At 48.7% G+C, this 14,775-nt stretch overlaps 1 protein-coding gene across 1 annotated transcript; it reads left to right on the top strand.

The window, feature by feature from the left end:
- Window positions 1-1,624: 1,624 nt before the first annotated feature.
- On the top strand, window positions 1,625-14,733 carry LOC122382685 (von Willebrand factor D and EGF domain-containing protein-like). The gene is made up of 13 exons (XM_043368347.1): window positions 1,625-1,829; window positions 2,630-2,736; window positions 3,468-3,581; window positions 5,556-5,690; window positions 6,068-6,286; window positions 7,898-8,094; window positions 8,269-8,831; window positions 11,296-11,481; window positions 11,708-11,964; window positions 12,770-12,899; window positions 13,279-13,365; window positions 13,751-13,884; window positions 14,178-14,733. Exons 7-13 carry the CDS (start codon window positions 8,498-8,500, stop codon window positions 14,274-14,276), a joined length of 1,227 nt encoding a protein of 408 aa, XP_043224282.1. The 5' UTR covers window positions 1,625-1,829; window positions 2,630-2,736; window positions 3,468-3,581; window positions 5,556-5,690; window positions 6,068-6,286; window positions 7,898-8,094; window positions 8,269-8,497; the 3' UTR covers window positions 14,277-14,733.
- The last annotated feature ends 42 nt before the right edge of the window (window positions 14,734-14,775 follow it).

The raw sequence follows: 14,775 nt of genomic DNA on the forward strand, positions 1-14,775 counted from the left end.
ATTTATTGTTTCGTTCAAATTTTTCGATTGATTCCGCATACCATTCGTCTGATCGTCCGCCTTTGCTCGCTCCATCAGAGCAGATGCACGCTCTCTGTCTCTGCGATTTTCAACATCAGTCAGCGTCGTAGCTCGTGATTGAAGTCAATAACAATGCGCCCGAGTACTCCTAAAAGGATTCACTGCAATGTGTTCCAGAAACATTTTGTCAAAAGGTTTCGACTTTGTCTGGTGGTAATGTAGAATTATTGGCGTGATGGCGCCTTGAAGATTTGAAACCAGGCACGATATTTGCACGATAGTAGCACGATTGATGTGTTTTATCATATGAAAGATCTTGCTTGTTATTTTAAGAAGAAAACTATGGCTGGGCATGCCTCCATGGTAGAGAATTCCATGCCTTATCCATTTGATTACAAAGCTTGCCTTAGTGCAATACACGCCCAATCGAAGGTTAAGAACGATGGACAACGTTTTTCTTCGAATTCTCTATAAATCCCATAAAAGTGTTGTCTTATAAGAGAGAGCATAGCATGCAGTTTTGAATAAAGTGTAATGAAGAGCATGATAAATGAAACTGAATATTTACACTCCTGTTGAACGATGGCAAATACTCTCTAAGTTCTTCAACAGCCTCCTGTTTTCGTCGCAAAATAGTCGCTTCGAGATGTAAATTTGTTGAAAGATTCCCGCCTAGCGCGAACTTTGTCGAACACTCGGTAAACTTCAGAGAGCTGGCAGCACATGTCGCGAACAGAGCTCCGATCCAGTATTTATGGATGGCCGCACAGCTCAGCTTCAAGTTTCCGCGGTGTGATTGGCCGCGCAGCTGCACGGAGAGATTTGAGGGAAAAATAAATGATCCAGCTCGCAGGATCGGAGTGCGCAGTGTCTCTGGAGGCCGCGCAGGTGCGACGGCGGCTCCCCGGACCGGAAACGGAAATGGACCATCCGCTAAAGCCGCCGCTGAGCTGACGCGGCTTCTGTCGGAGGGTGAAACGGCCATACCAGTCCCCATGAGTTGCAGGCTGAACTTGAGTCACATGAGTTATCATCGCTTACACGGCGAACAATGACAATGATGCTTGACATCGAATGATGCTTCACACAGAAAAATATTGACACCGTTAGCGGTGTAATTGCACAGTACATATCTGAGCACTTGAGGAAAGTTAATTTAGTCCCTTCCCAGCTTAAATTACTCGCGCTTCTAAATGAACACCAGGAAGAAGGTAATAGAACACTGTTAGGAGGGTTGGGTGTTTTACTACATGTAGCAAAACACCCAACCCTCCTAACAGTGTTCTATTACCTTTTTCCTGGTGTTCATTTAGAAGCGCGAGTAATTTAAGCGGGGAAGGGACTAAATTAACTTTCCTCAAGTGCTCAGATACGTACTGTGCAATTACACCGCTAACGGTGTCAATATTTTTCTGTGTGTTGGGTATCATTGGCAAATATCTGGCTAGCCGATATTTATCGGCAGAATTTTCTTTTCTGCTTCCAGTAATACTACTCAAAAATCGCCTTTATTGTTATCAAACTTTTAAAAGTGGATCGTTCACGAAGCGATGCAAAGCCACCTTTTCCCTCCAGGTAACATGTTTTGCCTGTTTCGCAGGTGATTTGCGAGGTCCGTCCGGCGCTGGCCGTCGGACATCCCCCTCCCCGTCCCCTGCGCTCTCCCCCCACCCGCCTGGGGGTGACCTGGAGCAGTCGGCAGACGCGGGACGGCCGGACCGACCTCACCCTGTCCGTCTCGGCGCCCGTGACCTGTCGACCGAGGCAGAACTGTCGGCTGCTGCTGAGACTGCAGCCGCTACAGCAAGGTGAGGTCACGGACTGGATGTAAGATAAACTGTCGGTTTTAGCCCGTGCTGAATTGAAAGCCAACACAAACCATTGTTACATCTATTGTAGGCATACAGGCACTCTGTTTTCTTAAGAGAAAGCAGGACTATGCTGAATACTTTAAAAAGTCTTCAAAGATAATCAGCAATAAAAACGCTGGAGCTCGTGAGGAACAAACGATGGCCATTGACGGGATGAGAAGTGAGAACTATGACAGCGTCTTTCAGTGCCGGCACTCTGCTGAGATTGGCAATCAGGGCGAGCCTCCTCGATGTCTGGAACAGAAAATGGGTCATTAGTGTGGGGACGTGAGGGCAATGGCGCATTCACGATGATCGCGCTCATTCATAGCTGCTATTTGATATCCGAGATGATCAGTGAAAGATATCTGTAGCGGAATCTCGTCCAAGTCATCTGCCGTAATTCAAAAGGTAATATCGGCGGCTAAAGACTGGATAATGAGCATATTTTTATGTGTACTGCTGGTGCAAATATAGTCCATCTAATTTTCAAGTGCGACACACTTTTGTGCTCACCCTTTTCAAGTACATGCGTGTGCTTTCCATATGGAGCTTGAAGGTTCATCTCGGTGTAAGGGTCACATTGAGTAAATACCGTGGCAACAGAATCACAAACCATCGTAAGTACCTTTCCAAGTCCTTCGGTTTAGGGATTAGAGATACCGGGAAGGGCTATTCTTTTGGCTTCTGCGTCTGAAGCTAGAGCAATGGTGCAATATGTGCAGTAAGATATAACCATTTCCATTTCTCATTCACAGGGACAGCCGGAACCCAGTTATTACTCCTTGACAAGTGTGTGGTATCTTTCAACTGTCCGGGAGGCATTTGCTGGCCTGAGATCGTCACGGCAACAATCAGCAGAGCGGTAAGTTATATAGCGGTTGTAAATGGGACGCACTAATGAGTTCGAGTTAGAGATGTCACTGCACGTCGTTCAAATGATGAGAGTTGACAGTCGTGTGGCGGTGACTAATGACTGACGAGAGACGACATGACAGGCAACTTGACTGGCGTTTGATGTGACAGACAAGCTGACAGGCGTATGACATGTCAGGCTGGTTGGCAGGCGTCTGACACGATGTAACACGGGTGACCTGTCATCGGCTTCGCCTGTTACCCTGACCACCCGTGCCGTCGTTTAGAGCAGCTGGCGCATCGAATTTGAATAAATGGTTAACAATCGTGCATTAATGAATTCCCTGTGTGGAAATTTGAACCACCGGTAGGGTGATTATTCACGCCGAACAAACACGATTGAGCTATGAAAGTCATTCAGCTTAGAGTTGCTGTATTTAGTGCTCGCCATTTCGACATAATTTATTGACCACCGTCACGAACCATGGCCACCAGTATGTAGGTATCCTAGTGCTGCACCTGTAACTGTCCATCTTACCGATATGGGGTCGATTTGTCCGAGAAATGGTCTATTTGCCCAAGACAGAGTTCCAACTTCCACCTGTCCTAAACAGGGCAAATCTTCTTGTTAAAAGAGTTCCGTCCAAGCTCTAGCAGAGAAGCGGGTCTATCCGTCCGTCGGGTACGTTTGGGGGTTCGTCTACCCAATGACCTCACAGGCCGCTCTCTCTCTCTCGACAGCCTCACGACGGTCCACCGCGACCGATCACTGCTGAGCTGCGGGTGATACTGGAGAACCGGGCAGATCTGGGGCCGGAGTGGGCCGAGTACCAACCGCCGGTTATCGCACTTACGGTAAGGGTGATATTTGAGTCACTGGGGTACGTTTAACATTGTTGGTACAGTTAGCACACAATAAATCATTCGTCAGTACGTCGCAGTAATAATTCAGACCATCAAATAGTACGCCGCTGTAAACTTCACCCGGACCACTTTGTAGGACCATTGACTGGCACAATATGGATAAATGAACCTCCTGTGGGCGTCAGGCGCTGAGAGTTTATCACGGTTACCATCTACAGGCAAATCCCGCGGATCAGCACCCCGTCTTTACGGACAATCCCTGGATTCACCGGTAGCGGGCGATGTCTCCCCCATACTGGAACAGTGACAGTCGGTGGTCGGCTATTGCTCTCATATAGACCGAGTGGATTTTGACTGTCACATACGTCTTATACCTATACAAAATTTATATACCTTCTATTATACATATTTGTCAGTCTACACAAACAGTCAAAAAACAAAAATATGTAAAACGCTAATATTACCATAGGAGCACCAGGATTTGTTATCGCAGAACCACGCCACGCCTTGTGGTCCACAAGATGGATGTGCTATGCCTGGTCTGTTCATTACTTCCCCGGCACCATTACCGAGATGCAGCCCGTTACGAGTGTGTGCTGTATATTGGCACCCGGTATGTTATTGCCCAGGCTACACAGGCACGGTTGGGTATGTGGTGGGTTGGTGTTATACCAGAATGGTTGCACCCCCATGCTTATTACGACTTATCATTTAATTTATCATTGCGCTGGCACTGATAGACTTCATGCTGTCTATTTTCCGTATGCACAGCATTTATTCTATACCTTCCTATCCCAGACAAAGTTCTTTATCGTCTTTGCAATAACCTTGTCACAAAAATACGGAATTTTATAATCCTCGATGACAGTTTCAATGTCTGAGGAAGAGCCATATGTCTTTCACATTTCCGCCTTGTTCGAAGACCGCGGATAGCAAATAATTAATGAAACCATCCCTGGCCCCACTCTGCTCCCTTCAGCACGTGCGGAACAAAGTCACAGTTTAATTTCCGGCCGCGGCCGCGGACGTTTCGATCAAAATCTCATCAGCGGACGATTGGAGCCGAACACTGTCCGCTGACCCTTTGGCGGAGATCGGGTTTGAGGAGCACGGCCGGCCGTCTCGGCCCTCTCTCAGCGCTGACCGCCAGCAGATCCGGCCCGGATCGGGTACCCAATCAGCGACAATATGGCGTCTGTCCGTCAGACGAGGTGACAGAGGTTTCTGGGAACACTGGCCGTCACACTGAGGGCCTTTCCCGGCGCTGGGCGGTGCCGAGTTACAAACGATGTTCTGCCGCCGCCGAGACATTGTGACAAAGCGCCCGCACGACAGGCCAGCAATGCCGCTGGTGCGACCAATAAACCATACCGGGTGCAATATTGGTGGCTCCTGGGCTTTTGTGAGATTCCACTCAGCGTGGCTCGAAAGCTGGAGGTAATCCAATCTCATGGTGGCGGAGAGATGTGACAGTGTTCACACTATTAAAGTGAAACGAATCGCGGATATGGCTGATTTTTACGACGGTGACAATGAAAATGATGATGAACCAACGCGATGAAGACGTGTTTTCGATTATCACCTTTGTACGCTTTTGTTCTTTCGTTTACTTTACTTTCTTATTTAAGTTTTGGTTTATTGCATACCAAATAAAATGCACAGCTTGAGTATTTTTAGTGTTCCTTGACGTGGTATACAATGGCCACTGGCAGTCGTGCTCGTGAGTTCATGTTGCTAGACTTGTTCAAAGAAATCCAGTTCCAAGGCATCCGTTTGTCTCCTACTTATAATACAGCTAGCAGGTAAAAAGCGATCCTCAGGTTCGATTTCTCGACCATTCATCTTCAAAGACCGAGCCGGATCTGCTGCCCGCTGCTGATTATGATGAACAAAGAAATCGAGACGTGAGACATCGCCCATCTCCGACCGGTCTCGGACCTAACCAGCTTCATTACCGATCCTCAGGTGAGGCCGTCGGCCCCGCTCATCTGTCAGCTAATCGACGGGAGACACGTCGTCGGCTTCGACGCACGACTGCGGACCCTGAGACGCGCCGGGCAACACGTTCTTTTGGCCGGCCGAGCCGACGGCGGGAGAACGGTATGTAACTCGAGTGGCGGGATGGGTATCGGATGCTAGGATGAATAGGTGAGGGATGGGGTAGAGCATTGTGATAGCTTCGAATATCTACATATATCTTGTAAATAGCTAGTATATGTAAATAAACCATTTAATTTAATGTAGCTGGGCAGCTGAATGAATCCGCGTGTTTCAGAATATGATGAAACCTCACACTTGCATCTCAAAGCATGACGGCTCGTGATTATGTAATATGACCGGCGTCACGCGCTGTCATTTGGTGTACCGTGGCGTTATCTGACGCGGCACGTCAGTGTTCTTTGACAGAATGACGATATCATGCTGATGGAACCTTGGAATTCCTGCGGTCATATTCCATCCCGTGGACATTGTTTTAGCAGGTGACGGTCAGCACTGTTGCCACACGATGCGGCGGCCGGGTCGGACACTCCTTCTGCGCCTGCGCAGTGACCGTGGACGCCGGCTCGGAGTGGATAGAGGTGGACGTGTGCCCCGACCCGGTGGACAGGAGAGAGCCCACGCTGCGCCGCTCCGCGCCGGCCGGCCGCGGGCTGCAGCTGCACGTGCTGGAAACGAGGCCCGACTCAGCCTGGCTGGTAGGTTCCGTCTATGTGTACTGTTGCGGTACTGCGTATAGGTATGACAGGTATTTACGGTACCGGTTTTCTGGTACGATGCGGTACTGCGAACGTAGCTTTTGTGGCACTCATACATACAATATTGCTGAGGCGTAGCTGCCAAATTTGAAGCAGCTGGTTTCGTTTATTTTAGTGATTTAAGGTGGGAATGTAGAACAGCAATCTATTCAGTTTAGTGTGAGCGCCTGTGAAATAAAGCGATGCTTACAGTTACCTCGCATTCACAGTAAAGTGTAAATCCGAGCAACGAGAACACAGCTACGGCATTTGCATTGATTGTAAATAAGGTGACCTTTGTGTTTATGGGTGTTTCTGCACACTTTTACCTGATTCCGCCTAAATATTGTAAGGAATATTGTGTTACTATTGTTTGCAACGTTCTCCTTCTCTCATTAGTCGCGTTTTGTTTTTAACTATTTATGCTATGTTGGCATTTCTATAGAACTTTGCATTCATTATCATACCACTTCATGTTACACCATTCATAAAGTCAACAACGCTTCTTTGTGAAGCAGTTTCATCAAAGGAGACGGGAACAGTTTTGTTTTCATGTCAAGACGTTTCATCATTTCCCAGAGCGCTATCCAGGAGAACGTTGATGCATTGTTTTCTGGCATCTATGCGCATTCAGCGGTGAACAACCATTACTCAAACCGTACGTCTGTTATGAGAAGGGTGAAATGGTTCAGTGAAATTGTCTGGCTGAGATCTTTTGAAAAGATGGATGGATAAGTACTCTCGATGCTCATACATTTGAGCATCTCCCGAAACCCTGTATAAACTGTATTGCATGCATACCGTACGCCGCCCACTCCTTCAAAAACACCGATGCATTTCGGGTGACATTTTTTCATGATCTCACACACTAGTGACATTTAGTACCACATTTAGGCGGCATTTAAGACTCAACGATTACCCAGCCTTGGCCCACATTCGTCTTACTCACCGGGCCCTTCTGTCACGCCATCCCGGAATTTTGGAAAGGTATAAGAGAGCAAGGACGTCACGGGAACCGTTTCAAATTTATAAGGCAATCTTCCGCTGCCCCTCCTGGGCTGAAGGCCCTTATCTGACGGCTAAACTGCGCCGACCGTGCCTTTATCCCGGCTCGCTTATACACCATATAGCGGGTTATTTATGGTCGGCCTGCAGGCTCAATATGTTGAAGACGAACTCGATTATCATACTGATAGCAATGAATCTCCCGCGAGTGGTACGGGCGGAGACGAGAGGTGCGCTGTGAGAAGTAGGATATGGAGAATGGATGGTGGTCATAAAGGATGGGAGAGAGAGAGAGAGAGAGAGAGAGAGAGAGAGAGAGAGAGAGAGAGAGAGAGAGAGGGGGGGGGCAGGAGAGAGAGACAGAGTTCCTATCACATAGAGAAAGATAGAATGAGAGGAAAAATTAAAAAGAGAAAGAAATGCGAACAAAACTCATTCCCGATTTTATTTGTTCATCACCGCCTGCAAACGTCAAACTAAACAAGCATATATTCATGCTGTCTCTGGTGTACAGCTGTACAATGCTGGCAAACCTCAGCCGTGTTATCTCGTGTCCAATTTCAACAGATAACATCAGGCTCGGGCCTGGTGGTGCGACTCCATGCCTTCCCCGTGGACCAGGACCGGAGCGAGGACGAGTCCCCAGCCGGTCGGCGCCGGGCACTGTCTGTCACGGTCTCTGTAAGGTCACATGGTCAGTCAGAGACAGGATTGTGCCCCGGAGCACCAGCGGAACATTTCACCGCGGGCCGTCGGGGACGCAGGTGAGCCGAGACGGCTGTTACGATGTTTCGTGGCTTAGTTTGTTTGTTTATTTGATATTTGTATACTATATTATGAAGAGACACATGCTACATTATTTTGGAAGTATATGTATGCGTAACGTCGTGACTTGCCTGAATATTCATTCACTCGATGTTTGTTTCCATTTCAAACAGGAGGAACAAACGCAGTCTTCCTGCCCAGGACCATCTGGAGGAACTGCCCTTCGAGGAGCTCACAGATCACCTCTTCAGTGGCGCGCTGGAGCCAGAAACGATATCTGAAACGCCAGCGGAACCTACTCCAGATTCGCCGCCGAAATCTGTGCCAGAAACGGCAGCCGGCGCCCCGGAGCAGACATCGCAAACGGAGAAACAACACACGACAGACGGAAAATTAAAAACAATGGCTGGATCAGCCGCTGGCTCAACACTCGAAACTCGGCCGGACATATATCCAATTCCAGGGATTCTGCCAGATGACACACCATACTTCACTCCAGACACACAGACTGGTACACAACTGGAGAGAGCCAAGGCTGAGGTCCAGTCGAGCGGGCTACAAGGCGGGGGTTATGAATCTAACGCAGTGTTTGGGGACAAACCCGAGCCGCTTCTTCCGACCGAGAAAAGACGGCATAACTTTGAGCACTTCATCGCCAACGCACGACGGCAGTCTGCGTGTGCTGCCCAAATCGACAAAGCAGTCATGGTGGCACTTCGAGACGTCTGTCGCTTAGGTGAGGCCATCAGCTACTGCAGTACACTTAAGGTAATGATTGGGTTGATGGTTGTAGTAGCAACAGTTTGTAAGTACGTGAGGAACTTGGTGGCATTACTTCAGGTATTGTGATTGGATTATTGGGCTATGGAACACCTTTACACTAAGGCCGGGGGGATCCAGGGCGTCGCAAGTCCATCTACGACACGTCGCAAGTTACGACACATATGCCGTCGCAAGTTGTGTCGTAGCGGAAAAGGAGGGATGTTGAGGAAAGAGGGGTTTGTCGGAGGATACGACAGAACGTAGCTGCGACGAGGCTTAAATACCCGCTTTACTCGAGAATTTAAAAGGCTACACGATCAGCTGATCCCGTAGTAAACGTCAGTAAGGTCGAAAACTCTATCACGCATAAAGGAACATTCGCCTTTCTGGTTTGCGAGCTTATGAGACAGCAAGGTCAAGCATGTTCTCTGATTCTGAAGCTTTGTATTAACTGGGTGACTTGTGGTTGCTAACGCTCACGTGATTTGCCATAAAATTTGGGATCGATCACAGGAGATTCGTGGCTATAGGGCATCTAGAATCGATGCTTTAGAAGAAATGAGTTCCGAGAGTTTGAGGTCAGAGAGAGGTAAGAAATTTGTAGATGGAGGTCACAATTGGAGGTTACAGAGGTCATCTGGGACACGTCAGGTCACAGAGGTCAACTTGGGGTCATCACAGAGCTCAATTGGAGACCACGGAGGTAATCTGAGACACGTCAGGTCACAGAGGGCAACTTGGGGGCACGTCAGGTCACAGAGGTCAACCTAGGGTCATCACAGAGCTCAATTGGAGGTCACGGAGGTCATCTGGGACACATCAAGTCACAGAGGTCAACTTGGGGTCATCACAGAGCTCAATTGAAGGTCATTGGGGCCATCTGGGACACGTCAGGTCACAGAGGTCAGCTTGGTGCCATCAGAGAGGTCACTTAGAGGTCACATAGGTCATATGGGACACGTCAGGTCACAGAGGTCAACTAAAGGTCATCAGAGAGCTCAATTGGAGGTCATCTGGGACACGTCAGGTCACAGAGGTCAGCTTGGAGTCATTAGAGAGCTCAATTGGAGGTCAAGGAGGTCATCTGGGACACGTCAGGTAACAGAGGTCAACTTGGGGTCATCACAGAGCTCTATTGGAGGTCATGAGGGTCATCTGGCACACGTCAGGTCACAGAGGTTAGCTTGGGGTCATCGTAGAGGTCGCTTAGAGGTTACAGAGGTCATATGGGACACGCCAGGTCACAGAGGTCAAGTTGGGGTCATCACAGAGCTCAAATGGAGGTCATCTGGGACACGTCAGGTCACAGAGGTCAGCTTGGAGTCATCAGAGAGCTCAATTGGAGGTCACGGAGGTCATCTGAGACACGTCAGGCCACAAAGGTCATGTTGGGGTCATCACATAGCTCTATTGGAGGTCATGGGGGTCATCTGGGACACGTCAGGTCACAGAGGTCAGCTTGGAGTCATCAGAGAACTCAAAAGGATGTCACGGAGGTCATCTGGGACAGGTCAGGTCAAAAAGGTCAACTTGGGGTCATCACAGAGCTCATTGGAGGTCATCGGGGTCAGCTGGGACACGTCGTTTTTGGAATTGGGAGAATATTTTGGAGGCTGCTCCTTGCAACGTCCAAGACCGCCTTTCTGGATTCGCCAGTAGTTGCTGGAATGGTGTTAGGCTACTTCATATCCCCGAATACCCCAATAAATGTGAATATAACATATTACGCACCATTTTCAACACTCTCGCTGGCACGGATTGAGGCCTCATAGACGACCCGTCAGTTCAAGATCTATAACTCGCGTTAGCGTCAACGGATTGCAACCAAATTTTCAGGATCTAAAGTTTAAACAATTTTACACCTACCATGTAAATTTCGTGACCATGACCCGAATGACCTGTGACCTGTGACCTCTTCCTCAAGGCAACGTCAACTTGCGACACAACTTACGACTGCTATTTCAAATTCGTAAGTTGTGTCGCAAATCAGGCTATTTGCGATAGACTTTACTACTTAAGTAACGCTACTCATCGATTGATCCCTTCAAAAACGACTTACTACACAACTTGCGACACGTCGCAGCTGCGACGAGGCTTACGACGCTCTGGATCCCCCCAGCCTAAGTGAGTAACTCAGAAAAAGGAAACTTTCTCGTTCCTCGAAGGGAGTACTTGCATCACAGTTTCAGACTTGTCGAGGAAATATGTCGGTGTGGGGCTGGAAACCGAATGTTAGCACCTCCCATGGACAGGGGGAAGGGTGCTGACCTATCCCCTGACGCACCTATTGATAATTGAGAGGCTTCGTTCTCTCTTTACGTTTTTTTTTCACTAGCTATTACTGCAAAACGTCGGAGGGTGTTCGAATCACCTATGATATTTTCAAATCCTTATCTCTGGTGTATTTCCCATTGACTACCGACTACCCTGGCCCCCAGATGCCGGCCGTTCCGTCGAGCGGTGGGCCGAGCTGCTCCCGCCGCTTCTGGAGGACCGCTGCCAGGTGGCAGCACTGTCTCAGTCGCCCGCAGAGCAGGGAGGGCTGCAGTGCGCCGAGAGCTGTGTCGCCGGTGGTGGATGTATTCAGCAGGGTGAAGAGGTCGTCAACGACCACCGCCCTAACGGTACGGGTGCCTCTGTCAGTTAATCGCATGGCGACTTGGTGGGATGTTCTTGATGTCTCCTTCCACATCTGACTTGATGTCTTCTCCTCTTGTCTTCTCCTTTCAAGTTTCAGTTTACCTACTAAGGAGTATGGACATTGGACAGCTGTACTGTCATAGCCAGTGTCTGGAATGTACTATGTAGGCACACCGGGACAGCGGTCTAACTCTGACATCCCGTTCGCAGAGTGGGTGCCCCGAGTGACCTCGGTGGGTCAGCAGGGCCTCTGTGACCTGGCCTCGGCATCCTGTGTCGCCATCTCCATCCGAGGCCGCCACCTTTGGCCGTCTGTCGGTCTCCGCTGCCGAGTTAGGCAGGGCGAGCAGGCGTGGAACATCGCACCTGCTACCTACCGGTCTGCAGAGGAAGTACAGTGTCACCTGCCCGTCGCCAGTGTGAGGAGGCTGCGCCACACGGCAGATGTAGTACCGTGGACGATTCAGGTGTGTTTGTCGTAGCAGCCGGCGAGAAAATTACGTCGTGATTGATTAGGCTGAGCTCCAGCCCTTGCCGTTGGTAGCTAACAATAAGTGGTGTTTTTAAATGGTTTGGATAGCTTCAGCTTCTCTCCGACGATGATTCTGAGCAACAGTTGCATCCCACCACGTTCCACGAGGCCCTCTGGTTTCTTATGTCCTTATTGAGGAGTGGGTGCTGTACAGCAAAGCGAACACCCCCTTAGTCCGCCCCTGTGACGCTGCCAAACTCTCCTCTTGGCGCAGCCGGGAGTTGCCGTTTCAATACAAACCGTCCACAAGCTTAGTTCGATTGAGCAATCGCTAGATCGCTAGACAGCACTGTCGCTAGATGGCAGCACCATTCAGCGCCTGGAATGATACTGTCCCGCAATACGCCTGGGCAGGCGGCACAGTATTAGAGCACGCCGTTGCTTGAAACAGATATCCCGTAGGCAACTAGGCATACACATTTTTGACACGATTGCAAGGTTTTAGTGATTTACTGTGCTGGCCAAGGTGCTGGCATAGTGTTCAGCCGTATTACCTCGTGTCTGTATATCCGTCTTAGGCATATAGGTGCCTACCTATCCCTAACAATCAGCAACGTCAAATCGATTGTGACCGGTCATTATCATGCTGAAGTTAGTGATGGCTGGTGCTTGAGATGAACTTATAATCGTATGCATCTGATCGCAGTTAATGAACCTATCGTCCATGCTACTGGACCACGGAGTCAAACTCTCCTCTCTTATGGGTTACTTTTGATTCGCTGTCTGTTTCGCTGTTTCAGGTTTCTTACAACGGAGTCATCTGGAGTGATGCTGTGGTTCTGAAAACGTACAACAGCGACTGTCAGATCTGTCGAGAGAGGAACGGTAGCGTCTCCTGTGCTCCCGTCATCGACTCCTGCATCATAAATGGTGAGGATTGGTCTGGGATGTTGGAGTTATGTCATTTAGACTGCTGTTTAGATGGTGCCTGAAAAGATCCTGACGCTGGAATTGTCAACTTACCACGTGGACTGGCAAGCGATAAACCATGAGGCATGAACATGAGCTCAATTTATGAAGTGAAAGTCAACAAAGACTTCCCGAACTGAAGGGAATGCTTCTGCGTTCATCGCGTATAGCAATCTTGGCAATGAACGATTGGGAACTACGAATTTTGAAATGTTTTGAATTATATTCTTTTGAATAGGCTACACATTCGTTTTCATTTTGAAATGTAGCATGAAAACGAAATGCCATCCCGTACGTAGCATCTTTTCGTTTCTCTGTCGTTATGACTCTCTTTTTTCAGGTCAATGTTACCGGTCGGGAGACACCAATCCGAAGAACCCGTGTCGATACTGCGGCTCTAACCGGCATCAGTGGGTGACTCGAGTCGGTAAGTCGAATTGAACTTACTCTATTGGAAAGGATCGCCTCTCCGCAGCACAAAGCGACGAATGACGATCTAGTAAGGCGACAAATCTAGTAAAGCGACGAATGACGATCTAGTTAGGACCTGTATCGTAAACCTGACGATCAGACGGGGATGCCTATGATAGCTTGTCTGCAGGTCCGTGGTCGCCTGAGTTTTAGAATCATGTTTGAAACTGGCCTGTGGTTACGGGCTGCATCTTGAATAGGCATCCGTGCCGTATACCGTATCATGATGCTGACTTTGATGCACAGGGCTTGAAACTCATGGGTCTGAAGCCAACCATATCCCGCCTAAGTACCATTCGCATGCTATTGCCTCGCCGTCATATGCCGTCATTTACCATCAGATGACGGTTGCCGCGGGGGCCGACCTGTCACCTGTCAGACCGTCGGGCCGGCCTGTCAGCACGGTCTCTGCGTGGAGGACAGCCGGGGAGCCATCTGCGTGTGTCATCCCGGCTACATCGGCTCACACTGTCAGGTAAGGCCTATACATAATTATATATGCATATAATATAATATATAAATAATGAAAATACATATAACGAGCATAATTGCCCAGTCATGCTATGAACGAACACCGCAGTCTGAGCACGCTTAGTTATAACTTAGCTTCATCAGCTTTAGTCGCTGCATTATCGTTAAAATAAGCACTAACGATTATGATAACTCCCAATCTGCTTTGACTTTATCGACAACATTCAGTCAAACTTCCTGTCTCAACCAAAGGGGTGGAGAAGTTCTTACAAATTTATAATCGACTTGTTTCCCCAGATACGAGAAACGCCACCGGACTTCATCACATTGGCGGAAGAGATGGGCGACGAGGCGCTCTATGCCCCGCGAGAAGCGCTGGACTTCCGTTACCGATGAGAAGCTGTTATCTCCGCGTACTATTACCATAGGCTGACACTCATGTATCGTCTTCAAGTCAATGTATGTACCTCAGACATGACGTGCAATGGGATTATTGTACAGTAATGGATGCATGAACATATCTTCCAATAGAGTCTGTCGCCGAATACCACGACATTCGAGCTTGATTCTTGTTTTTGTACAAGTGAATAGGGTCCTGACAAGGCTCAAGGATTTGTTTCATATCGCGACCCAGTCAGCTAAATACCGGGAACTATCAACCAGCGTGTCATCGGCGTTGCAAAGGCACCTGTGACCCGACAGTGTTTGTCCAGCGACATGTGGCCGTCCCTTACTGGGAACGCCGTATTAGTTCTTCCTACCAATCAGTGTTAATTGTTGACCATGCCGTTGTGAAATAAAGGCAGACGTTCGATGTTGAAAGGGAAACAAAGAGACGCTAATTTTTATGCGATGCATATTAAAAATGCGTGATGAGATAGCATTCCATGGTATA

The sequence above is a fragment of the Amphibalanus amphitrite genome, unplaced genomic scaffold, assembly GCF_019059575.1.
Source record: "Amphibalanus amphitrite isolate SeventyFive unplaced genomic scaffold, NRLGWU_Aamphi_draft 000145F_arrow, whole genome shotgun sequence".
Taxonomy (NCBI): domain Eukaryota; kingdom Metazoa; phylum Arthropoda; class Thecostraca; order Balanomorpha; family Balanidae; genus Amphibalanus; species Amphibalanus amphitrite.